Here is a 27,255-nt window from a genome sequence, read left to right as displayed (position 1 = left end):
AGACCTTGCGGGCTCGGTGGCCACCAAACCGGAGAAGGAGAAAAAGTAGCCAAAAGTCAGCATTTGCTAGCATTTACAGTGTGCAGTGTGATCCATAACCTATCTCCTAGCTCTAAGCATCATTCTCCATAGATGCTTCTATTTGCCATGCATCCCAGAACTGCTCTCAGTATGGCTGGTAGACTTCGAAGATGAACCCCAAGATTTCCACTCCCTGACATATCCACCTTGTGTAATCCCCTGCCCTTGACAATGGGCATGACCTATGAATGTGATGAATAGCACTCCCATGAGTAGGCTATCTCACTTAGCAAAGGTAAAGAGATTTTGCAGAGGGGCACCTGGGTGGCTCAGTCAGTTAAGTGTCTGACTCTTGATTTCAGCTCAGGCCATAATCTCATGTGCTCTGTGCTGGGCATGGAGCCTGCTTAAGATTCTTTATCTCCCTCTCCCTCTGCCCCTCCCCCACTTGCACTCTCTCACTCTCTCAAAAACTAAATGAATGAATGAATGAATGAATGAATACATTTTACAGGTGTAATTAACATTCTTAATCGGTTTGACTTTGAGCTATTAAAAAGGGAGACTATCCTGAGTGAGCCTGACCTAATAGGTGAACCCTTTATAAAAAGGTCTATAGGTCAGAGAGATGCTCTCCTCCTGACCTTAAAGAAGCAAGCTATTCCACAGATGCAAGGAACTGAATTCTACTAACAAAAACATGAGCTTAGAAGATGACCTTGAGCCTCAGATGAGACCCCAGCCCTGGCTGACTTTAAATGCAGACCTGTGAGACCCAACTACACCATACCCAGAATCCTAACTCGTGGAAACTATGAGACAACAAAGAGTGTTATTTTAGGCCACTAAGTTTGTCATCGCTTGTTATGCACAAACAGAAAACTCATAGACTACGCATCAGCAGCTGAATGGAGAGAACATCTGTGTTTTAATACAGCTGTCAGGCCCACACCTGACTGAAGTACTTTACATTTTATACAACAGGGAGACCGGGGCCATCAGTCTCCTCCACCACAATGAAAACATCCTCAACTTGCCCATTTTAGAAGAGTGAAAACTGATACACCCAAGCCAGCAGCAAGCCTTGGAAATCTAATCTTCTAACTTAAAGGCAACCACAAACTCTTCACTTAAACTGCCTTCCAAAATCCTACAGAATTTAAAAAACAGAGGCCCTCAATAAAAATGGGTTGAGACAAATTTGAAAGCTGATCTCTGTTTCATGTTTTCTTACTAGTTTTAACAACTAAAACAGATTTTTGTAAAGTATGATTTTAATGTTAACAAGATTTTTTTAACGTATAAGGTTATTTTTGTTTAAATGGTTTATATTATGGGAAGCCAATCTATGAAATCTAACATTTTATGCATCTTTATTCAGTTAGAGAAAAAGAGGGGAAAAAAATAAACCCCTCTAGTTCTTTTGTTATGTTTTTTTTTTTCCTTGTCTTTAAAAACCTATAAACAACCCCCACTCAAATTTCTGGGGCTAGTAGATATTTTTAGTTATACTTCATAAGTTAAAATATATATGCAGGCATTCCATTAATCTAACAACTTTCATCAAGAAACATATCAAAAATTCTCTTAAGCTCAAAATCATGGTAAAAATAAGCAGTGGCAACTGGAACTGAGTAGCTCAATGGTGGGATTACTTTCCGAGCACTGCAGATCCCCAAGATGTTTAACTGATAGGTTAGAGTCTCGCATTAAAACTGCTAGAAGTAAAGCTAGTGGAGACTTCCGTTTGGTTGAAAATTAAACACACATACACAGTTATTCAGAGGTTGGCTCCAGAAGGATCACCAAGAATCTGCTTGTCTCCAGTAAAGGATACCAGGTGGCTGAAGTCAAAAGTGGGAGAAAGTCTTTGACCATACATGCTTTGTGTAGTTTTAATTGTATGAATGCATTCTCTATTAAAAATATTTTATGAAAGCAGGTACACACATACTCATGAAAGACCAAACTCATCTAAGTTGTCCCCGTGGGACATTGCTGCAGTATAAACAGTCACAGATACTGAAGAAGAAAAAACGTTACATTAGGGATTCCCCAAAAATGTCGGTTAGTAAAAAAAAAGTCCCCAGCTCCTAAGCCACGTGTTGTTTTCAATCACCTCCACAAAACTTCTCTACCCACATATTTCCCTTGAAATTGTGGGTTCACCCAAGCTATAAAAGCCCATGGAGAGAGAAGGGCTATGGCAAGGCAAATACTGAGGCTAGCATATCTCTCCTTTATTTCCAGAGCCCTTCTAATTCTCTAAGTCTCTCCTCCCTCCTTCTTATCTCATAGCCACGTGATACCAGGAAGAACAGAGCATTTGGAGTCAGTCCCCTCTCCCACCTCTCAGCGACTGTGGGATAGTCAAAAACATCACTTCATATCCCTAAGCAAAGTTTCCCCATCTGTTAAATCAGAATAATAATAACCACCCCCTCAGGGCTGAATATAACAATATCTATAAAAACCTGAAGATTGGAATTTGTCTTTTCTTCCAAAATATTCTGACTCTAGTTCACAGTATAGTTTAAGTGACAACTAGAGCATTAACCTGAAGGCAGCTGGTTCCTTATTTGGGTGTGAAACCTGGGGCAAACTATATCTGGGTAAATCACATATAATATCTACTAAAGAATTTGATCATGTCTAAAAAAAAAAGGAAAACTGAGGTTGAGGAAAGAGCCACTCTTTTGTTTGGGCAACAATCAATGCACCCTTAGGATTGCCAAAAGAACTCTGGTTAAAAGCAAACAACTAGATTTGCACAAGGCTAACAGCCTTTCCATCTTAAACTGTTTAAACAATAGGACAATTTACTCTGTCAACATAGGGAGTGTGATTATTTTTAAATAAGCCTTTTTTTAAAGGTCCATTCCCATTCTATGGTATGTGACTGCCTCCCCACAAACAACCACAAGCAGTATGGTCATCTTCCAGGTCCCTCTCCAAACAACACTGAGAAGAGGCCCCTTATTCATGACCTTGAATTGTATAAAGACAACATATAGTTAATAACGTTCAATCTTTTACCATTATTCATAGTTCCCTTTTACTGGGTCAGTAAATAGTCTCTATAAATGAGCCCAATCCCCTTAAAATTCTCCGGGCAGGCTGTGCTTTCTTAATTTTTATTTATCAGAGTCCAGGATGATTGGCCTAATTTTAGAAATTAGCATGCAAATATTTACATTTTGCCTCTTTCCCTTCATTTCAGGAGACATCATAGGATAATTTTTACATCAAATATAAAAGTTAAACTGTTAAAAAACTCAACCCATGGGATCACAACCCATAGAAAAGTAAGACAAAGCATAGAGAAATCAAAGACAAGAGAAGACTGTGGAAAATAAATTCCACTTGACAACTATTTTCTTATATCTTTCATCAAAGTATTGCAGACAATTAATATTTCATGCTCTATATGAAGAAAGAGGATGGAATTTGACCCATAAGTGTTGGAAACACACCTTATTCATTTATGATCCACTAATAACAAGCATATATTCAGATAACAAATACATTATTGTTCATGAAAGAACCCGAAATTAAAGGGTGATTCTCAGTCCAAGTAAATACAGAAATACTGCCAAGACTGTCTGTTTGTCTCCCAATGACCTCATTTGTTTTCATCAAACAATATTGAGTTTTTTCAAATTAGATTAATCTTTGCCCTGTTGTTTTGGGCTATTTGGATAAAAATTTATAACCACTTTAACATAAAATAATCTCAGAAGTATACTGAAATACTTGCTTGAGAAGAACTATTTATAACTTACTTTTTTGTTTTAAAGAATATTTGGGCTTCATAATAGTTAAAAAAAAAAATTGGTAAGCAATTTCATCTGATAAATACCCAGCATGTAGACCAGAAAATACTTGTTGAATGAATGAATGAATGAATGAAACATAAGCAATCTGATCGAAGCAAATAGGAACATAAATGCATGTATGCATATATACACATACCCATAACAATCTTTCTAAGAATTCTTTGGAAATAGGAGTTTTCATATTTCCGTCTTCAAGCACATCTACCCAACAACTTCATTTCAATATCAACATCTTTTTCAGAGTAAAATAAGTAGAAGTCGTAATAGGATTCTATTACATTTTCATCTGATCCTTCCTCCCTCCCCCAAACAATCAGCAAACAAAGAAAAACTTGTTCCAGATTTGTTTTAATACTCTAGGTCTAAAGGAAAGCCTAGAAACTGGTATTTTACCAAGTTCCCTAAATGATTATGCGTGGCAGACAATGTCTAAGAACTATATCATGTCTTTGTGTGTACCATGACCTTCACCTGGGAGCTTTCCCTTCAACAGCCCTCTTTGGATGGGATTAACTCCTTGTTCATAGAAGTGAGTTGCCCCTTCTGGAAAGCCTTCCTTGGAACACTCCCCAGTCCCTTACCCACAGGCTGTCTTCCGACCCTTTCCCTCTGCATTCTGGCTCCCCTTCCCTAGGAACTTCCCCTCTGGTGGGTATTTTTCTGCCCCTCCACAGAGCAAGCTCCTTGAGGACACAGACACCCTCTGGCTGAGCTTCGAGTCACTAACACCTTGGCAAAGAAATGATTTAACTTCTCTGGGCCCTTAGTTACCTCACATGTAAAGTGAAAAAGGTGGAAATTACCTCACTCTTGTAAGGACTAAGTGGTGAGCATAAACCCACTAACCTAGTATCCTGCACTGTGGGAAAACAAGTCCCTTCAGGGCTACTACTATGAAGATAAGAGAGAGATAAAGCCTTAAAATCAATCAGACAATTCATACCTCACTACCCGCAGGGCTTCAAGGATACTAACTGGAAAGGCAAATGCCCATCACCCTCATGAGCATCTGAGTCACAGCTCTTGGGAGATACAAACGGGTTCCACTTTAATCACACCCGAAGGTGATCGGTGTATAGAAGATCATGTTTCCCTGAAGGAACAATGTCATCATGAATGTGTGTTCCTGATCAGCAGCCTGGCCTCAAACAAAGAATGGGAATAACTCGTAAAGATCCTTAAAGAATGGGCATGGTCATAAAGACCAAGATGCAATAAATATAAACATCTGTAATTATTTAAGGGAATGAAATTAGGCCCCACATAATCATAAATAAGCTATGAACACTGATTATAGAAGTGGCCCAAATATAGGACAGTACACATAGAATAAAATATAAGCATAGGGGTGCCTGGGTAGCTTTGTCAGTTAAGCGTCAGACTCTTGGTTTCAGCTCAGGTCATGATCTCAAGGTTCACGAGTTGGAGCCCCGTGTCAGGCTCTGTGCTGATAGCGTGGAGCCTGCTAGGGATTCTCTGTCTCCCTCTCTCTTTACCCTTCCCCAGCTTGCTTGCTCACTCTCTTTCAAAATAAATAAATAAATAAATAAATAAATAAATAAATAAGAAATAAGAGGCAAGTAAAATATTTCCTCCTTTCTTTATGGAGTCTCTATTCTAAATCTAGTCAATTCAAAACTGCAGCTTGCCAACATATGGCAAAATTCTGTGAAAATAGTATCATTCAAGTCTTAACTTATTGACAACTGTCAGTGCTTTCTAGACTACATTGAAAAGCAGGAAAGCAACTGATGGCCCTCAACTAGGCTTTTTTTTTAATGTTTATTTATTATTGAGAGACAGAGAGAGACAGAGCATGAGCAAGGGAGGGGCAGAGAGAGGGGGAAACACAGAATCCAAAGCAGGCTCCAGGCTCTGAGCTGTCAGCACAGAGCCCAGCGTGGGACTTGAACTCACAAACCGCAAGATCATGACCTCAGCCGAAGTCAGATGCTTAACTGACTGAGCCACCCAGGCGCCCTCAACTAGGTTCTTTAAAAGGCACTTGCTACCATTTCTCACTGAACCACAGAAAATCAAGGAAAATACCCCCTGTCCTATGGGGGAAGTTGAGAACAGGGAAGAAGTGGGATAAGAGTGCCCACATAGCAGTCTAAAAAGGGAATCGGCAAGATGGGCAGTGGTGAGTTTTTAAGGCGAAAGCGGCCGGTATGCCTAAATGTTGCCAGGTGTAACACTAACTCTCCCACGTTTCATCCATCACCTTTTAAAAAGGTCCTAAAAACTGTGAGCGGAATAGGAAAGGAGACTAGCCTTGCCTTTTTCGGAGGCCACTGAATTATATTCTTTTCAACTGAACATTTGCACACCTCTCCCCATGGCACATGGATTTCTTAAGAAACATACACACAAGGGCACAATAGTCACGACAAGCTGGTTCTCTTCTTAGCAAAAAACTGAAAGTCTAAACATCTATCAGTGGAGAGATGTTAAATAAATTACTGTACATGTATGCTATGGAATCCATAAACAGTTAAAAAGCATGAACTGGCATGGGAAAATTCCCAAGTCCTACTGTTGTTGAAATTTTTTTTTAAGTAAACTGTAAAAGATTATATACCACTTAATTCCATTTATGTAAAAATAAAACCACACATACAAAATTACATATATATGTACATATGTGTGAATAAATATGTAATAAACTAAAAAATATCTGAGAAAGATCCAATGAATTGATAATGGTTATTATTTCTGAGAAGAGTGGATTTTTGTAGTCTGAATAGGACTTTTTTTTCCCTTTTGTTTAGTTTTTTTGGTATGATAATGTATTAATGCAAATTGAACTAAAGTCTAAATTATATAATTATGCTCAAAAGGGAAAGAGGAAGAGAGAAAAGTCCAAAGAGAAAACAGAAAGTCCCAACAATGATGGTAGGTGGTTAGTCAGTTCTTGAGGATCAAACTCCCCCTCATTTATTACACAATTGAACAACTGGGAAGGAGTTTTGATGTGCATTCACCAGCCCTTCAACATTTTAGTTACATTTTCTTGGTCATTAATCTATTTCACTTTATATCTGATACCATAACTGTAGTAATATAAAATTTCCAAATAAGAGGGGTACATAGAGTCAGAGAAACAAGATGGACTCACAGCTACAAGGGCAAAGCAATTTTTTACCCCAAAGACGCACTGATTGAAGTAGATACCAACCAACACTCTACTAAACACGTGGTTTGCATTCCCTTATCCTCTTGTCCTTTCTTTATCTGGTACCAGTGGTTCTCAAGCTTCAGCCCCCATGAGACGCCCAGTGGAGACCTGGAAATGTAGAATCAGGGACCTGGGCCCAGGGACACAGCAGGCCTGCAAGCCTAATGGTGAGATCATAGACTGTGCCCCATCTCCATCATCATCTAGTCCGTAACCTTGGACTAGTCACTAAGCGTCTCAGTGGTACCATTTTTTTCATCTTCAAAATGGGGTTATGACAGTACCTGTGAGGATTTAATGCCTGGCTCTGAGTAAAGATTACCTAGAGTAGCTGCTGCTATTTGAATAAAAAGAAAGATGATCCCAGTTCCTATTATTATTGCAGGGCAAGGCCCAGGAATCTACATTTAACAGGTGATCCTGTAGTCCATTGCATTTTGAGAATCACTGCTTATACACACGATTCCTTCAGGTAAGAGAAAGGACAGACAAAAAACAATATTCAAGGGCAAGTCAAAGCAACTATCAAGCTTTCACTATTGCTTCACCCAGTTAGCAGTGCTAGATTTTGCCTTTCTGCATACCTGCTGGTAGAAAGGCTCTTCTAGAAGGGCTGTCTCTGCTGGGAAGCCTGGTAGACACACCCTCCACCTATCCCACCAGGTCAGACACATGCTGTGCTCATCTCTACAAGAGGCCTGACCTCATTGTGCCCTAATCTATCTGATGAGCAACTTCAGAATGAGCAGAAAGATGGTATCCTTGAACATAAATGCCCTTCAAAATACAGAGGAATGAAGTCCATCAGTTCTCTGCTGACCATGTGTTAACTGATCCAAAACCAGAGGCTCCATTTCTTTGCTAAGAAAAACTAACTGCATATTATTCCCTGATCTGATCAAAATTATTTGACCCTGAGACAATATTGCCTAAACATCACTCTGCTCTGAAGTCAAGTATTATCGACAAAATTCTCATTAATATGATTCCTCACTGAATCACCCTCTTTGAATAAGAAAAGTCAAAACCCCCAGTGTTAGCATGGAGGACGCTGGTTCAAAGAGGACTTCGGAGAAACACAGCTAGTTTTCTGTTGTTATTATTGTTTCTCCCCCTGTGTGAACGAATGGTGCAGAAGGGTTAAGGAGAGGTCCATCCAGATTCCTTTGGATGCCAAATCCAGCGTGGTCTGTGGGTTCACACTGACTTCTCCCTACCCAGGTAATGCTCCTCTTGATTCTCTCTTTCCAGTCATTTTTATTTCACTGTGTGTGCTCTTTGGTTTCAGCTGTTTGTCTTTCTTTCACCTTCCACAGTGCTCCAATTTAAGATACAACCTCAGTGCCCAGAAATGGAGAACGACCAAGGGAATGTTGATAACCTTCCCATAACAGAATCTCATGTACCCATCAAGGGCAATATTTCCAAGTTAGTTGCAAAGATTTTATGCCCTGATTTTAAGTGGAAATCTTTTTTTTAATAATGCAACATAAGTAGTAAGCTATTAGCTAAACACTTTTACACAGGGAGAAATATGGAAAGAAATATACTAAATATTAACAATTGTAACTTCTGGTGGCGGGGTTATCAGTAAATTTATTTTCTGCTTTCCTACACTTTAAACTATTTTTCAAAGCTTCTTCTATGAGCATATGTTACTATTCTGATCAGAAACACATAAATAAGCCAGTAGCTAAGAGCGAATACAATTGTTTCTCTTAAAATCCATGAGACAAATAGTGTGCGATGGAGTAGAAATAAAGAAAAATGAAGGGGGTGTCTCTAACATCAACCTCCAGAGCTTGAGAATTCTGATGCGTTCAAGAGTCTCTCTCATGAAGGATCACCTCAGAGCAGGTTGGGAATTTTGACCTCCCCCAAAAGGCTGACACTACTAACAGAAAGAGATCTCAGTATGCTGTATTCTCTAGTCTATTCTTGGGCCCAGTTTAATTTGAAGAACCTTATCTTCTTAAAGCTCAAAAAGAACATTCAAGAAATGGGTTTGTTTTGGGTATCTCTTTCTCTTGGGACCGTAGGATAATCAGAGGGAAAAATGACCATAAAGGAAACAGCAGGACAATCAGAAAAGACGGTCATACACTACAGCCACAGAAAGTTCCCTGCTGTACCACGGTTAATGGGGAAACAAACCCAAAGCCTTGGGCACGTTCCCTTGACACACGGTGCTTCCATCCTGTGGTATCTAACTGGCCTCTCATTGGCAAGGCAGCCTTATTAATCGCTGAAAGATGAAGACAGCAAATAAGCAGTTCAAAAAATAAAGAATGAATAGAGGAGCTTCTTTAAGGTGAAACAACAGTAACTTGGACACACACTGGCTCGCTAATGTGTTTTTCACTAGAATCGCTTTATCTGACCATCTGCTTGGGAGATTCCTAATAAATTACCATTTCAGGCCTCGCATTGATAGCTCTCAGAAGTCAAATGGGTAAAACATCTGACTCCCAACTTGTAAGAAGGCAATAGGTAAATGGTTGATGCAAAAGGCTCTGAAAAAATATCATCCCAGCCTACTCACCCCTGCTCCAAAAAGGCTTCAGAAGGTATATTTTTATAGTCCAGTTACCAAATATTTAAAGAGCACCTACTATACTGAAATTAACGGAGAAACGCTTACATGTCAGGCTGTGCTAAGCACTTTGAATGGACCTTCCCACTCAACTGCCTCCAACACAATTATTACCCCCATATATAGGAGGGAACTGGGGGAGAGATTCCATATCTTTACCTGCCTAAGTAGAGATGTTGGTGTATTCTTTTCTTGGGGCTACCATAATAAATTACCACAACCTTGGTGGCTTTAAACAACAGACATTTACTCTTTCACAGTTCTGGAGCCCAGGAGTCCAAAATCAGGGTGTTGGCAGGGCTGTGCTCCCTGTAAAGGCTTTGGGAAGAGCCCCTCCTTGCTTTCTCCTGCCTCCTAGTGTCTCCAGGTGCTCCTTGGCTTGTGGTGGCTTAACTCTAATCTCTCTCTGTTGGGTTTGATTTTGCTTTTTTAGTTTTTAACTTTTTAACTAAATAGTTTACTACAATAACTGTAGTTATTAACACACAATTGGGCATTAATTCTTGAAATGTGGATTTTACATAATAGTATGTTTTAAAAAGTTCACAGGATCTTTACTGAATATTGAGACTCATGGGTTGTCATTAAAAATGGCTGCAGACTGGGGCGCCTGGGTGGCTCAGTCGGTTGAGCGTCCGACTTCCGCCCAGGTCATGATCCCGCGGTTCGTGGGTTCGAGCCCCACATTAGGCTCTGTGCTGATGGATCAGAACCTGGAGCCTGCTTCAGATTCTGTGGGTCCTTCTCTCTCTGCCCCTCCCCCACTCTGTCTCTCTGTCTCCCAGAAATAAACATTTAAAAAAAAAAATGGCTTCAGAGAGTGGCTTGTGTGGCTTAGTTGGTTAAGCATCTGACTTTGGCTCAGGTCATGATCTCACAGTTTGTGGGTTCGAGCCCCACGTTGGGCTCTGTGCTGATAGCTCAGAACCTGGAGCCTGCTTCAGATTTTGTGCTTCCCTCTCTCTCTGCCCCTCCCCCACTCTCTCAAAAACAAATAAACATTTAAAAAAATTTAAAAAGACAAACACCTATCCCCCTCCCCAGAACAACTGAACGGGAGTCCCAGGGAACAGAGCGCAGGCGTTTATATCTGCCTTTCCCATAATATGGTTGTCTTCTCTGTGTATCTGCCTGTCTCCACTCCCTGGTCTAAAGACACTTGTCATATTGGACTTGGGGCCACCCTCAGCCAGTATGACCTTATCTTAACTAATTATACTTCCAAAGGTCCTATTTCCAAATAAGGTCACATACTGAGGTTCCTAGTGGACATGAACTTTGGTAAACACTCCACAGCCCGGGACTGCTGGACTCTGGCATAGCAGTGTAACTCCAGAGCCCACATCCTGAGCCATGATGCTCTCATTGCCTCTCAAGGGACCCCCTCTGTTAGGCACAAGGCGATGTCAGAGCATGACACGGCTCCCGTCCCCAAGGACTTACAAACGCAAACAAGGCGATGAAGGAGAAAAAGCACAGCCATGAAGAACCCATGTGGACTTCTGTGTGCCACAGAAACATAGACAATGTAGGCTGGGGGCCTTAAGCACAGGCAGCATGTGGACAGGTGGGGAGGAGAGACCTGAGCCAAGGCTAAGCGGCTACAGCAGGAACAGCATGTTCAAGAGAGAGTGCGTGCACTGGAGGGCCGTGGAAAACGAGGTTGGAGTAAGGATATGTTAGAAAGGCTTCCAAGGTGAGGGGAGCAACGTTGATTCATTTTTGAAGTTAAGAAAAAAATGAATAGGGATCAAAATGATAAAATTCGGGCTTACTCCTCTGGCAGAGGAAGGCAGGGTGAGCATGCAGCCAGGAGAAACCATTGAAACTTCTTGACAAAAGAAACAGTGCACATGTGAATACCAACATACATAGGCATCATGTCTGTAGCATCTCTGTCACACTTAAGCCACTTGCCTTCGAAAGGAAACCAAATATGCAGATGGCCACTCTTCTTTCTTCCCTCCATTAGAAGAGTCCCTATTACTACCAACCTCCCCAAACTCACACACATACACACACACTAGCTTCCCTCCCAACACCCACTTGCACCCCAGCCAAGAGCCGAGTGAAGAGGAAGGTGAGAAAAAGAGAAATAAAAATGCCCGAAGCGACGGCCAGAAGAGAAGGCGGCCAAGACATAAGTCACCTTTGCACCGCTCACAACAGGCTCCCCTCTGCTTGATGGCCAGGGCACAGTCTCTTGACAGCACTGGGCACTTCTCTCTCTTACAGGTCACTTCCTTGTTCTAGGCAAAAAGAGACAAGAGACATTTGAAAGCAACTCCAAACAGAATCCCCAGAAGCCTGACACAGGTTTTCCTAGCCTCCCTCTTCCTATCTTGCCTTCATCTTGGCAAGAACACTCACGAAAGCAAATAGGATTTCGCTCTCTCTGGAACAGAAATAGTCATCCAGAAACACAGAACTTTTGAGAAGGGCACACGAGAAGGGATGAAAAGTCCCTTCTTCAGAAACCAACGTAACCCAGATAACCGAACGCCGAGAGAAAAGTGTTCTCCCGCTCTGTTCTAAAGTTTCTCTTTAGTATACACTATAGGAACGATAATATTTGTGTAAATCATATTTTGCCCATTGGGCTACCTGGGCCAGGACTGCATCGTGAGAACAAAAATATTTGCACACAGCCGTCCAACAATCCTTAATAGTAGAGTGCATTAAAATGCAGCAATCTAAAGTTCCAACTCAAATAATGACAAAGTTGAGTATTGAATCAGCTCAGTTAGAGAAAAAATAATATTCCCCACGCCAAGCAGAGACACAGGCGTCAGTGTTTTATAGCCATGGGACAGCTGCATTATATTAGCACTTATGCTAATGAAGTGTGGTGAGCATTTGCATCTTCGGTTTTATCCTGAAAGGTTAGCTGTTAAAATGTCTCAGAGAAGACCCAAACGTGATGTATATGCCTGTTTATACACAGACTGGATACACGTGCACCAAGAATACAATGTCACAAACCTCAACAAGATTTGAGTTTCAGTAAATTTCTCCTATATGCTAGGCGCTATGGCTTTCATTCCTACTTAACTTCTGCGAGATAAGCATTATTCATATCCCCAGTTGATAAACAAGAAAACTGCTGCTCAGAGAAGGTATATATATATGACCTGAGGAATCCATTCTTCCCCCCCCCCCCTTTTTGGTGTCTGTTATGTGATAAGGTCCTTCACGGAGCTAACCTCATTTCCTCCCACAATCTGTGGTCCTCCTCCTTAGCTGCAAACCAGGACCCTTGTGTGGTTCTTAACAAAGACGGCACTGTCTCCCACCCCCTGAAGCTCCGAGCTGATTGATCTGAGGATGAGACCTGGGTGCTTCCCGAGCTTCCCAGGTAATTCCAACGTGCAGCCACTCTACGGAGCACATTCTTGTTCCCAGTGAGGCTGAGATGGGTTCGGGAGCTGTCAGCAGTCCCTCAAGTGATGGTAGACCTATAATCTGAACCCAGGTGGCCCAGCTCCCAGCCCTCCAAAGCTCTTTCCCTCCCCCTCTCCTTCATAATGATGGCTGCATCAAGACTCACTGTAGGTCACAGCCCTTCAACTGATTCTCATAATTTTTCTCAAGTTACAAGCAAAATACATAGTATGGTCACAACTCAAATTTAAGAGGTATATTTTAAAATATTAATAGTGTCCCTCCACTACCACTGAAGTCATCATGAGCAATGATCAGGGATATACGCTGCCTGGCATCATTAACAGTGACTTCATTTGGCAAAGTGCAGTTCCCACAAGCCGCAGTTTGATACCGACCCCGCCCCCACCCCCACCCCAAGACTCTGGAAGTGAACACACTTTCTAAGCAGAACTTCCGTTAGCACGGCTTATGCAAACCTGGCTGCAGCTTTAGGGAAGGGCCACCCCCAAGTGCATCTCCTCTCTGGAGGGGAAAGTCCTCAGGCATGGGGAGTTCAAAGCTCTAAGGGCGGTCAGAGTGGGTATGAGACACAATTCAGGGTCTGATAAATAGGAAGACCCACACTTTCTTAAATATAGGAATCCTTTGCTAAATTAGAAACCTGGGAGCCAGTCAAAATCCATAACAGGATCCCAAGATTCATAATAAATAGCTTGTAATTACAGTCCAGCACAAAAGTCATTCCAACCAGATGGTTTGTAGCTGCACATCTGGAATTTTTTTGTTGTTCTCTCTCTCTCCCTCTCTCTCTCCCTCCCTCTCTCTCTCTCTCGCACACACACACACACCCCACACCTAAACTTTAGCTCTACTTTTACTGCAGGATTTCCCCCCTTCTAATGACATTTGGAGTTTTTTCATATTCTACCAAGCCACCATATCTGATCATCTCCCTGGTGTCTGGTTGACAAGGATATGAAGCACATGCTTAGAATCGCAGGCCCTCGAAGAAAGCAAGAAAAACTACAGAGCATTGCTGGTCAGAGGCTGATTCCTCTGTCTCCTTAATTGAGTCCAGCAGCTACAGAGTAAATTTAAGCACAGGTTAATTAAGACCACTCGCTTTGCTGTCACTGATTTTGCGGCAAGACAAGAACGCTGGGCTGCAGCCGGCGGCTCTGGTGAGAAGCCGCACGCACGAAGCCACTCCTGCAGCAGCCCATCTCCGCTGGCTTCCTCATCCCCATGTGCGCCAAGTGTCCTCTGCCCTGATGCAAGGCCATGGCTCGTTTGGCTCACTTCTTCACTCAAGAAGCCTTTTCTGATGCTGATTCATACTTACCAAACACGTTCTGTGTACCGGGCTCTGTGCTAAGAATTTTATATGCATTATTTCACCCAAAAAAATCCACATCACCCCCATTTTACAGATGAGGAACCAAGGTTAAGAAACTTGCCCAGGGTCACATAAAAGTCAGATTTGGAATGCAAAGAGAGGTTTGTCTGACTCCAAAGGCAAACATTTAAGTGTTGCACTTTGCAACTTCCAGCCACTCAGGATACAGACAAGAACAAAACAATGTCCCGGCCCAGAAGCCCCAGGGGAGACTGGTGCCTTCCCAGTCGTTCCACACAAGTGAAGTGAGCTCTCTAACAGCAGCAGGATAACTCCACAGAGCTTTGTCATCACCAACCACGGGAAGGTGTACAAACACCAGCTGTTTTCTGGTAATGAGGACAATTCTAACCATTCTGGATATCTGATAGGTAGCTGTGCCTATATATCTCTGAAATCTAGACTGGCATCCCCAAACAGACTTCCCAGAGATTCCAGCTTGGGCTTGAATCTCTCCAAATCTAAGCAACAGACACAGTGGTAGAAAAGCACTGCAGGAAAATGTCAGAATGTTCTAAAAAACAGACCTCGCCAGTGTTTAAGAGTAATAAGCCTTATCACATTTTTCATGCTCTGTCTCTGTCTCCTGGTGTTTATCACTTTCTAGGGTCAGCCTGCCTGTGATTTACCTGTTGTCAAAGGTATCTGCATTATTGCCTCCTTTCCAAAAGACTGAATATATCAAAACCCCAAACATACCTCTGGAGGCACATGAAATGAAGTGCCAACATGCAAAAATAGAAGGGGGGGCATAGGGAGTAAAAAAGAAAAAGTCTACATGGCTGGCAACAAAGCTCTATAAGGATGTGAGCCAAACCACAGCTCCAGCCACAGCCAAGTTCAAACAGGATTCCCGCAGCCAGCTTGTTGTGTCTGAAGTCTGCCACTAGATGGTAGCACAGAGTTCCCTGGGCTTAGGAATTGGGACCATGAGACCCGGTAGTGGCTCCTGAACATTTTTCAGCGTCTGCTGTTGAGGGAAATGATCTCCCACTGCAGGGAAGTGGTAGTGGGGTTATAGAGAAGATAGCCGATCACCACTGGGAGATTTTCCTGTTTGCTTTCTGCAAGTAGAAAAAAAATGTTTTTTGAAATGCTTTTGTTCTCTTTCAAGCCAATGTCTTGATTTTTTTTTTTTCTCAGATTCTTCCGGGACCAATCCTATTATGAAATATGGAAAGTATTACCTGACCTTTCATTTATATTTTAAAAAATAATAATAAAATAGAAATCTGGAGAGGAAAACACAGCAGCTAATATGATGAGACCGATCAGGGAGAAAGGTCAACAGGCAGATACTCTATTTTTAGACTCTGAAACTGTACCTCCAATATCTTGAAATAAGAATAAAAACAAAAATATCCGGTGCCCCGCCTGCTGAGACTCTACAGCCATATTAGGAAGCTGGCAGACCACCTGAGTGTCTTCCTAGAAGATGGCATTATTTCCCTTCAGTCCTTGTCTCTTATAAAACCAAACCCTGCCCTTGGGGGCAAACAGCTGTCATTTGGCAAACTACCAAATTCTAAGTGCCAGACCCTTTTGCAGAAAATCAAGAAGGTTGTGAAGTTGCAATACTTTTCTCTGACCGGATGAACAACACTCAATACGTCAATGAAGTCCACAGGCCAGGGAGTATCATAGAGGAGATAAAGAGGTAACTGACAGTGGCTGTCTTTCTTCCATTAGAAGCCCTGAAGACTATCCCTTCCTCCTACGTATGTGCAACCCCCACCCCCCAACTCTGTCATTGAATCATGGCAGTCTTACTGGAGGAGGAGCTTCTAAGACTGTGTTGCCCTCCAGAATCCCCCTACCAAAATGCAAACGTCCATGGGAGTGGACCCATATTAACCCTGACTCATCTGTCCCCTTCATCAACAGCTACCGTCAGGGGACGGATGCCCAGCATGACAACTGTGACAAGTAAAGACACAGTGTAGTTCCAGAGCAACCAAACTGAAGACTTGATATGTGTGCCACGGTACGCGGTGCCGTTGGAGCGAGGAGTCATGCTACAAGCTTCCTCTCTGTTCTCCAGAAACCTACAGTGTTGGAGGAAACAAGACGTCACACGTTCGCAGACCACACCAAAACTGCAGTGCAGCTTCTGGGACCAAGCGGGAATGTCACCTTGACTCAAAAGCCATCGTGGGCGGTGAGCACAGATAGGACATTTTGACCCCGAATCAAATTATTTTTCTCTGTGAGAAAAATGGTGTTTTGTTTTGTTTTGTTTTGTTTTGTTTTTTCTCAATGGTGTTTCACTACTCGAGAGTCTCAAGATTGATCACAGAGGAATTTGTTTTTAGGATTACAAATATCTTGTGCCAAGTTTCCCAAGGAGGAAGGTGATCCGACATCAGCACATGTATTCTCCGTGGAATTTCTAGTCTCCCCATGCATGAAGTTAAAGAGGTCAACTTTTCCTTGAAGTCCCCCGTTGTAACCCAAATCCAGCCCCAAAAGAGCCGAAGGGAACTTTATGGTACCTTTGAACGCAGGTCACAATTTCTCCTAGGCGATATTATAAAACTTCTCATAAACAGAAGAATAATACTTCAAGTTTACATAGCACTTTTCTTCTAAAGCGCTCAGCAGACATTATTTCATTAATCCTCACAGGTTTCTTAAGATTTGCAGATGGGGGAATGGTACACAATGAAGTTAAGTGTCTCAGGTCCCTCAAAGAGCTAGCGAGCAGTGGACCTGGGAACACAACCTGGTTCCCAGGCCTGGATTAAGGGGCCAGCCAGGGAGGTTAGTTGCTAAGGCACAGCATTAAAATTTATGGGTGTATCATATTAGAATTAGGTTAGCTCCTACATGACTGTTGAGATTTTAGGAATAGATTAGTATGTAGCTGAGCTAGTCTGGAAATCTTCCGGAAAGAGGCCACCTGGGCCCAACACACAAGGTCTCCGGCCCTTTTATAAGGTAACCTGTCAAAGGCACCGTGCAAGGGCTGGACCGGGACTTGGGCAAACAGACTGGACTGCAGAATGGCATGGTTCTAGAATTCAGAGATACAGGCAAAGGCTGAAAGAAAAGACCCAGAGTGGGCAGGTTCCATTGCTTGTCAGTGGGTTTGACAAATGGGACATAAAATACAGTGATTCTCTGGAACATACGGTCAGGGGAAATCCTTTCCAAGGGAGCATGAGCGCTCATAGAGGAGCCAACACAAGCCTGTACCTGCTCCAGCCTGTCTCCTTCGGACAAAATCTGTTCTTGATCTCTGAGACAATAATCACCGGGCGGGTGGGGGGAACTGAGATAGTTCAGTGGTTGCCAGTGGCAATATTAAATTTGATTGATGATTTATTGTTTTAATTAAGCTTTTACTTGCTCGTCCTTTATTACTGATAGTACAATTGACTTCCCCATAATTCTTGCACAGAATGAGCTGGAAGAAAAAAAAGGGGTGGGGGAAATTTGGTCCACTACAAAGCTTTAGTTACAAGTATGAGTCTCTGAGCCATATCTCTCAGCTCAATGAAAATAGGAAGAAAAAAAAATGGAAAGAGAGAAAAAATTAACAAAACCATTTCAAAAGTGAGGAAAGGGCGATTAGTAAGGAAAACGACTCAAACTTCCCAGGCAAGAGAATGTTTCCCAAGATCTCTTTTCTTCCCCAATTGAGTGAGGTCAGTACAAGAGGTGGGAGGTGTCTGAGGTCAGTAGGAAAGGTGGCAGGTGTCGATGGCCCTTGCTTTTAATGTAAATTAGCATTTTCAGACCTTTCTGAACCCCCAACCTCCACCACTCTTTGCAAATTCCTTTAATAGCCAAAGCGAGAGAGCCGATCCATTGCTAACCGAACAATGAAGTGGCATATAGTTTTCCGGGCAGGGTGCTGAACTATTAAGAGTACCTGGCATTTATAGAAAATCTACTATTTGACAGACTGTGCTGAGCATGTTTTGTGTATTATATCCTCTTTAACCTTTGCGACAAGTCTCAAGAAGGTACCAATTTACCCCTATTGTTTTCGATAAGAAAACTGAAGCACAGAGAGTTTTAAGGGCTTCCCTGGGTTTACACAGCTAGTCAGGGCACAGATTCAAAGCCAGGACTCACTGATAGCGGTGTTGGTGATTAAATCACAATGCTACACAATTTGGTTCAAAGGCTAAGATGAGCCATCTCTCCCTCAGAGCTAGGAATTTAAATGTTTGCCTTTGTTAAGCACTCCTCATTTTCAGACCATTATAAACCTTAGTGGTTTATGGTTTCATTTTGAACACATGAATAAAAATAGTGCATTTTAAGATAGACAGATTAAGTCTCTGGCTTAAAACTCAAAACAAGCCTCAATTTCTGAGAGCCTGGTCATTTGCAAAACAGATCAGAACCTGGATCCTTAGCCTCTGAGCCCTGTCATTGCTTCCTCAATTTTAGCAGGAGGGTGTCTCTCCGGGAGGCTGGTAGCACCCGGAGGCCACACTTTTGGAGTCTTAAGGTAAAAATCCCTTGCAAGAACATATTTTTGGAGACTTAATGTGCAAGCATCTTGCAAGGACAACACAATTCACTGCACTACATCTGGGAGTGTTATTCTTTCTTCCTCCTGTCTAGGCTCAGCGAGCCTTTCCCCTGGAGACCTGGACCCTGGCAAATGCGGCCTTCCCCGGCCCTGCGAACAGTGCAAACTCTGAACAAAGCTGCCCTTGAAACTCAGCCATTTAAAAGACTTTATGAAGCCCACCGGGGCCCCCCGATTATTTTGCAACAAGTCATATCCCATGAAGAAATTCACTTCTCTGCAACACAAAACAGAGGGAGATTAAAGAAAAAGGCAGGAGGGGTAAGGGGGGGCTGGAGAAAAGAAGTAAGGCCCCCTGCTGTTCTGTCTGGCCAGAATCGTGTCTTTTAGTACCCATATCCTCTACAAAGACGATGTTCTGATGATATATGGCCCTAATACATCACTAAGTGACAGTGCTCTCCTGATATTGTACCTTGAAAATATGACACGTGCCAGAAGAAGCAACGGGGGATTAATAAGGAGGCCTTTTATATTTAACTTACCTAACATTTCAATTCTTTTTTAATGGGCCTTCGTTTGTTGGAAGGGATTGTTTTGGGTTCTATGCTGTTTAAGGATTTAGGTCTGGTGGTATTGTTTTTTTTCTTTTTTCTTTCTTTTTTTTTTTTTCTCCTTTTCAAGAAACCCTCAGAACAAAGAAACGCAGGCCATTAGAATGTCCCGGCTACTCAAGCACAACTCTGATTTAAAACAGGGCAGTGTCAGACAGCTCCTCATTCTGTTTAATCATATTTTGAAATAGAACCAAAACATTAGAGATGGCAGAACACAAAAGAAATAACCACCAAATAAAAATAGTAGCCCAAAGAAAGTAGCACTGCCTGGTTTTTATTACACCGTACGTCTTATAAGCGAGGGTCTGTGGGTAGCACCACGTTCATGGAACTGTAATGGATGGGACACAAAGCAGCCAGTGACCTCGCACATCGGACCCTGCCACAGGCGCGGCTCTGACAACTCCAGCCCTCAGAAGCAGAAGGGAAAACCAGAAGATAGGCTGGTCCCCTTTTGCCAGGAGACGGGAGCCAAATATGTGAAGCGAGAGGAATAAATGTGGGCATCCTTCCTTAATTTTGCCCCAATTCTCAAGCCCGCTCCTCTCTCCTCCCCAGCCAACCAAAAGGGAATCAAACAGCTGGGACGTGGGATGGGGCTGGTGATACAGAGGAAATGTCTACAGATTCCGGACCAGGGGTGAGAGGGGGTGAAATCCTTCAAAGTAACGCAGCCTCCAGCACAAGCGGTCCAGCTGTCTCTCCCAGCACCTTTGATGATTTTACTTTGCTGTGCGCCCTTCAGCACATGAAGAATAATGAATCTGTTTCTTCCTCCACCCAAAAAGAAAACAAAGAAGAAAGGGGAGATGAAATTCTCTGAACATTTGTATGCATTTCTGGTGAGTTCTTTTACTCTCCAGTTGATGGGAGGCCAAGTCCAACCACCAGCGACATCTATGATGCTGAGGGCACAAACCGGGCTTCCTCCTCTCTGGGCAGTGGCGTGGAGGCTGCCCACTAGTTTGGCGGGAGTATTGGAGAGACTGAGGAGTGAAGGAGCTAAACATAATAATAAAGTTGGAGCACCTCCCACAGGAAAGGTTGCGATGTGACGTCCAGGAAGGATGCGTGGAGAGATGATCGTGGCAGTGCCTCTTCTGACCCACCACCATGTACAAACCAGGCTCTCTGGCTAGACAAAGAGGCTGAGAGGTCAACGGACCCTGTCAATTACGCACATAGAGGATTCTCTGCCAAGAATGCAAACGTCCAAAGCGTAGAGATGGAGTGTCTTAGATCCCATTGGTGTCCTGCCGGGATGGTGGGAGGTGGCAGACCACCTCCTCTTGGGGCCAGCCCTGAAAGGTGTCCCCCTCGTCAGCACATGCCACTTCCTACATCTTCCACAGTGGGTGGGACTCACCAGGTCCTCACATGTCCCTCATTCCTGTGGGTCAACAACGAGCCACGGAGCAGATTTTTCACAGAACAGAACAGAAGAGTTTTCTCAGGTTGCCCGTGAAAGCTTGTGCACTGTTGGGAGCTACAAAAATACCTGCTCTTGACAAGTAAATGGAGCTGACATCACAGGGAACACAGGCAGGGTGGAGGGGCTGCTCGCAGTCCATCTGTCATCTTGACAAAGTAACTTTCTGGTCACTAGTGAGACACTTTTAAAGACATCTGCACAATTGACCCTGACCACCAGCAATCACAGAGGCTTTCAAAGGGACCCCTGGGATGACAGGCTGTAGAGCTGATTCCTACTGTCCTGCCTCTGAATAATGATAAAGGCGGTGTGAGGCATTAGATGCTGGAAAGATCCCTGCTCCCGGATCGTCTTCCCATCCATACTGACTGCAGACAGTGTCCAGTTAGCCTGAGGAGCATCAGGCAGGAGAGCAAGGGGAAGCAGGGGCCCTCTAGCTGGCTGAAACTGGAAAAGCCAGCTCCAGACTTCCCATATGAAGGCAATTCGGTGAGCTAGGGTTGGTCTGACTCATTCACCAGGGCCATTAGCAGCATGTTCCCTTCACCAAGGCTTTCCCAAGGGCCACATGCAGATGTCAGAAAGCACTGAAGAAGCCACAGATTTATTTCATAGGTTTAGAATGTAATTTTAATCCACGAGCTTTCATTTTCAAACTCATCAAACAATCAACAAATGTAAATTTTGTATATAATACACATCAGATTAAGGTGTTACAGAGAAATGACTAGGTACCCACCAAACATTACATAAACTTGCTGCTAAAGGGATTCACAACATGTGCCCTTTTTACTGTTTGTTTTTATTTTTGAGAGAGAGAGAGAACAAACAGGGAGGGGCAGAGAGAGAGAGAGACAGAGAGAGAGAGACAGAGACAGAGAATCCAAAGCAGGCTCCGTGCTGTCAGCACAGAGCCTGACGCAGGGCTTGAACTCACAAACCATGAGATCGTGACCTGACCCAAAGTTGGAAGCTTAACTGACTGAACCACCCAGGTGCCCCATGACCCATTTTTAAAAACAAAGGGCCAACCCTGATTACTACCCTTAATAGTTGATTTTTAAAAGAGTTTCACCATAAAACAGCTTGTTGAAGTCTTTAACATCTAAAATAAGATAAAACTGTCAACAGAAAACAAATGGCCTTTAGGAAATGTGACATCTTTGTTATAAACCTGGGTTTTTCTGTGGGTTAAACATTTGCACTGCAGAAGTCAAAACTATCTGACTAAAAATCTGTGAGTCTGGTTAATAAATATTTTTTGAGCCCCTGCTGTCGGCCAGGCACTGTGCCAGGTTTTGTTGGGAACAGAAAATATGAATCAGATACATCTTCTGCCCTAGAAGAGCTTACAGTCCAAGAGGGAGAGGGACCAGAGCATGAACACAGCAAAAGCACCTCGTATGTTGCAACACAAGTGGCCCATGGTGCTGTTCATGAGTTCAGAGGAGGGAAAGGTCAGTTTCAACCAAAGTCCACTGCCGCAATCTCCCTGAGATCATCCAACTCATCTTGGTTCCTTAGCTACTATGTGGGCCACTGAAGGAGACTAAAAAGTTTTGTTACACAGTTATCTCACTGAGACAGAATTTGACCGACATATGTCAGCACCTTGGGATGTGACAACCCACAAAAGGAATCTCCTTTGACGAGGACATCCCAGCACACTCCAACTTACGTGCAGCAACATGGCTCAGCATTGTGAGCCCTGGAACTGTCTGTTTTATGCATATCATGGGAAAATATTGTGTGCCACGTTATTCTTGCTCTAGGGAATTTTAAGATTTAACACACTTTGCTGGTCTTGCATCTATAAAATGTTTTAGGCAAAATGTAAAATACCAACATATTGAATTTTGATTTAAATACCGAAACTAATACTTACAATGCTACCAAGTATAAGCAGTAATATATATTTTAAAAAATAGTTTTCTATAGGAAAAATTTTGTTTTATAATTATCATTGCTTATTATATATATCTTACTCTGATTATGTTATTGTTCATGGGACACAACTTTCCATCTTTTGGTATATTTGTACAATTTTCTTCTATCAGATTTGATACACAATGTAATGTGAACTCTGAAAAAGGCAAGTTATCATACAGAAAAAGCAGATTTACAGTAGAAATCAAATTTCATAATTTAATTTTGGTGGTTGGAATTAGCTAGATCTTCAAATTATTGAATCAAAAAATTAAACACAAATAGCAGATACTCATTTATCCGACAGATAAGCACTGTCCCGGGCCAGCACTGTCTCAGGCCCTGGGGGTACAGCATGAATGGCAGAGCCCACATCCTCACGGAGCTGATATTCTAATTGGGAGACATACAGGAAGCAAATATCTGCCTGATAATAGGCACTGACAAGGACTTTGGAAACAATGAAGCAGGACAAGGGCACAGAAGGACGATGTGTACTGGGGAGAGAAAGACCCTCGATAAGGGAACATTTTTACCAGAGACCAGAGTGAGGGGATGAGAATGCGTAATATATTGGATAAGTGTGTTCCAGAGAGAACAAATACCCTTGCTGAGGGGGTGCTGGGTATCACCTGTGCTGGGAGCCAAGGATGGCTCTGATGGGGAGGGAAGGCCAGAGGCGGCATCAGGAGCCAGATCATGTAGGGCCTCGCAAACCACAGTTATATTTCAGACTGTGTTGTGAGTGAGATGAGAACCACCAGAGGGTTTTTCATAAATAAGTGAAATAATTGGATATGTACTTTTAAATGGTCACTGGTTGATAATACATTGTCCAGAGGCAAAAATGATAGTGGAGGTAGTCAGAAATTCTCAGATATATTTTCAAGGATTTGCTGTCAAGATTTGCTAATAGACTGCACATAGGCTGTAAGAAAAAGAAGAATTAAAAACCCCAGGGCTGACGGCCTGAGAAAATGCAGCAATGTAGCAGACCCTGCTGGCTGGAAAAGACTGGATTTGGGGGACAGGTGGGAGAAAGATCTCTGTCTGGGCCATTTTAACTTGGAGATGTTTCCGGGACATCCATGTGCACATTTGGATAGGAGTCTGCACTTGAAGGGTGAGAGAGCTGGGACCATAAATGTGGGAACTTCCAGTGTATGGATGGGTTTTTAAGCCATGAATCTCTATGAAGTCACCAAGAAAAAAATGTAAACAGAGAAAGTATCTTGATTGGATCTTGGGGCCCTCCAATTTCTAATGTTTGAGAAGAGATGAAAGGCCCAGCAAAAACAAAAAAGGGCTAAGAAAGAATAGCCAAAGAAACAAAATTCTTATAAATCCCTCATACAAGTGCTAAGAGAATACTATACACATAAGTGTTACTTACACACACACACACACACACACACACACACACACCTGTACAAAATCACTGGCTCAGATGATCACATTAATCCAGTGACCACCAGAGGTCACCTTCTCTCAGCACCTGCCACCATGCCAGATACCTAGGGACCCAGAAACTTCAGGATGGAACTGTCTCTGTCAGTTGAGGCTCACAGAGATGTTGTCTTGGCCACTGCTGGGCGCTCCTTGCCCCTATTGCTAATAAACAGCATGCCTGCCAAGCTACATCGCTGAGGGAATAGATGCAGTTTAGGAAAATTCTGACTCTCTAGAAGACCCGAGAATGCCAGGGGAAAATTCTAGGACCAATATCCCCAACCAACAAGGCTCAGACCCACCAGAGCCTAGTAACCAAAGGCTAGTTGAGTATTAAGGAAGAGTGCGGGAGGCAGAGAATATTAACCCTTAGGAGTAATGGAAAGAAAAAGGGGGGAGTCCTTTATTTAGAATTTTCCTTCTTGGTTATACTAAGACCTAGAGCCAAAACCCTGGGATGAATAGAGTCCACAGTCAGACCCTGCTTTCAATTTCTGATCCCAACAAATGTGGCTCTAAGCTGAGAGGGTGATCTCATCTACGGCAGGGTAACTAGGATAGAGGGATCTAGGGAAGAGGCCTGCACTCACAGGCAGCCACTGGCCAAGAAACAGGGAAGCCAACACCCCACAACCACTTTGGGGCTCACTCTGGAAGTAAGCAAGAGGCAGAGAGGCCAGCGGAGAAGCTAGAGCTAAAGATATGTTGCAACTTTGGGATGTGTACTCCTCTCTGTCCTTTCAACAAAGAATTTCCTTCCCACATATTGGAAGGCTGTTAAAGTTCCCCTGGGCATTCTCTCCACCAGGCCAAATTGTATCAGCCCATCATCATTAGCGGAAAATATTTACTAAACCCCCACCTGGGCACTCGGCACTGCTCTAAGCTAGCCTTTTCGTTCTTCCTAGCTATCCTTTTCTTGACTCCTTAATCCTTATAGCAAATGGCCTACCTTCTGGCCTTCCACCTGCTCTTCCAACTCCACCAATGCCAGAGAGCTCCCCACTGGACACTCCATCCCTCAGATGTTTGGCCACCATGGTGTTGAGTGTAGGAGGAACAACCACCCCACTGTAATTTTGTTTGTACATTTCATTATCAGGCTGAAACCAAGAATTAGAAACTGAAACTGAGAAAAACAAGGCAGAAAACTTGAGGAGTGGTGACATCATGGAAATGCTGAGCTAATAACAGAGAGAGAAAATAATATGGTAAAAAATAATAAAGATGGAGATGATAAAGGTGAAACCCTGGAACAATGGAATGTCAGGCCAATTTAAAAAGAAAAAAATTTTTTAAGGATTCTCATTAAAAGTATGGGAAATAGTTTAGCAACGTGACCAGAATTAATGTGAAGGCAACATCTTGACTTTACATTCTCCCTGATTAAGGAAAGGAAAATGTGGGCAGAAATGGAGTGGCATAAAGAGAGAGAAAAGAACTAAAATTTCCCAGAATAGTTCTGTTCTGGATGAGGAAGGTACCTGCTGGATGGAAATTGTTAGCAGAAGGAAACAGCTTCTATTATGGAGGTTTGGGAAGGGAAGGGCTGGGGCGTCTCTAAACCCCACCTCACCTGGCCCTCAACTCTTTATCGATTGCCTGTTTCCTCCAGATGCTGCAGGATTCCAGCAAATCAGTCTGAAAAGCCTGGCTGTTTTGTCAAATTGCTACATCTAGTTGGCTCATGTTGAAGAAGCAACAAACATACGCCACATCAGCTTCATCGTGCAGCTGCTGCCCATCACAGAGAGACCACAGAAAACAGAGTGTGTCCCTGTGAGAATCCATCACACGAAAGGGCTGGCAGCAGCCCAGAGGGTCAGCCTGCCCCACCCAAAGGCGCCAGTCAGGGCTCTACCTAACTGGACCACAAGGACTGTTAAAAATCTAATCCTTGGGGAAGTTATTTGCTGGGTCTCACTCATCCCCTCGGGGTGCTTTCTCAACCCTTGTGGTCAGGAAACATTCTCTGATTGATAACTCTATGGAGTCTACCCGGGATGGCCCAGGATTCCCGTCCTTGAATCACAGTCCCAACTCTCGCTCATTTGCAGGGTGAGCTTTGTCTTGCTTCACTTTTCTGGGCCTTAATTATCTCACCTAGGAAATAGGTTTCTTGAGAAAACCTGCGCTACCTCAGAAATGAAGTCTGGCTTTGAGGAAAATGAAGATCAGGCTACCCCCCCCCCCAATTTATGAACACAGTATTTATTCATAAAACAGTTGTTAAGAGGTGCTATTCTAGATGCTTTGAGTGGGAGTGAGAAGTCAGACACTATTCCTGCCCTGAAGAAGCTTGAAGTCCAGCAGGAGAGACGGCCATGAAAAGAATTAATAAAACTTCAGGGTAGGCAGGAGTAAGGGTTATAATACAAGTGACCAACATAAGTCTTCAAAGAACAAATGACTCATTTTGATTGGGTGACAAAAGGAGGCTTAAGAGATGAAAGGACATGGGGTGCCTGGGTGGCTCAGTCAATAAAGCGTCCAACTTCGACTCAGGTCATGATCTCACAGTTCATGGGTTCGAGCCCCGCATCAGGCTCTGGGCTGACAGCTCAGAGCCTGGAGCCTGCTTTGGATTCTGTGTCTCCCCCTCTCTCTCTACCCCTCCCCTGCTCAGGTGCTCTCTCTCTCTTTCAAAAATAAAATAAAACATGAAAAAATTAAAAAAAAAAGAGATGAAAGGACATGAAGAGAAAAAGAGGCACTTCAGCAAATACCATTAGCGTGCAAGATGACTGCGTGAAAGGCCCACAAAAATAATATTCTGTAAATGAGAGATGACCTATTGTTAAGCTTTGTACCAAAAAGAGAACTTCAATTGTACCTATCCCCTGTTTAACGTGTTGCTTCATTGGGGGATTTACCTATATTTATGTTTATATTTATACATCCTTCCCTTTCCGTTAACCTCAGCTGGGAAGAGTTTTT

The 27,255-nt window shown here is 43.0% G+C and overlaps 1 protein-coding gene across 4 annotated transcripts in view; it reads right to left on the bottom strand.

Moving 5' to 3' along the window:
- Positions 1-27,255, bottom strand: part of BMPER (BMP binding endothelial regulator) — a 248,380-nt gene that overhangs the window by 204,659 nt on the left and 16,466 nt on the right. For 3 of the 4 annotated variants that reach the window (XM_053898436.1, XM_053898433.1, XM_053898435.1), the window contains exon 3: positions 11,778-11,877. In XM_053898436.1, coding sequence (XP_053754411.1) covers positions 11,778-11,877 — 100 coding nt within the window. Of the gene's footprint in view, positions 1-11,777; positions 11,878-25,270; positions 26,929-27,255 lie in introns of those variants that run through there. The other variant, XM_053898434.1, reaches the window with a different exon arrangement.

Source organism: Panthera pardus, unplaced genomic scaffold, assembly GCF_024362965.1.
Source record: "Panthera pardus isolate Hobbes unplaced genomic scaffold, ASM2436296v1 HiC_scaffold_8, whole genome shotgun sequence".
Taxonomy (NCBI): domain Eukaryota; kingdom Metazoa; phylum Chordata; class Mammalia; order Carnivora; family Felidae; genus Panthera; species Panthera pardus.
Note: the sequence above shows the minus strand (reverse complement) of the source record. Positions and strands in the feature narration are given on the sequence as shown.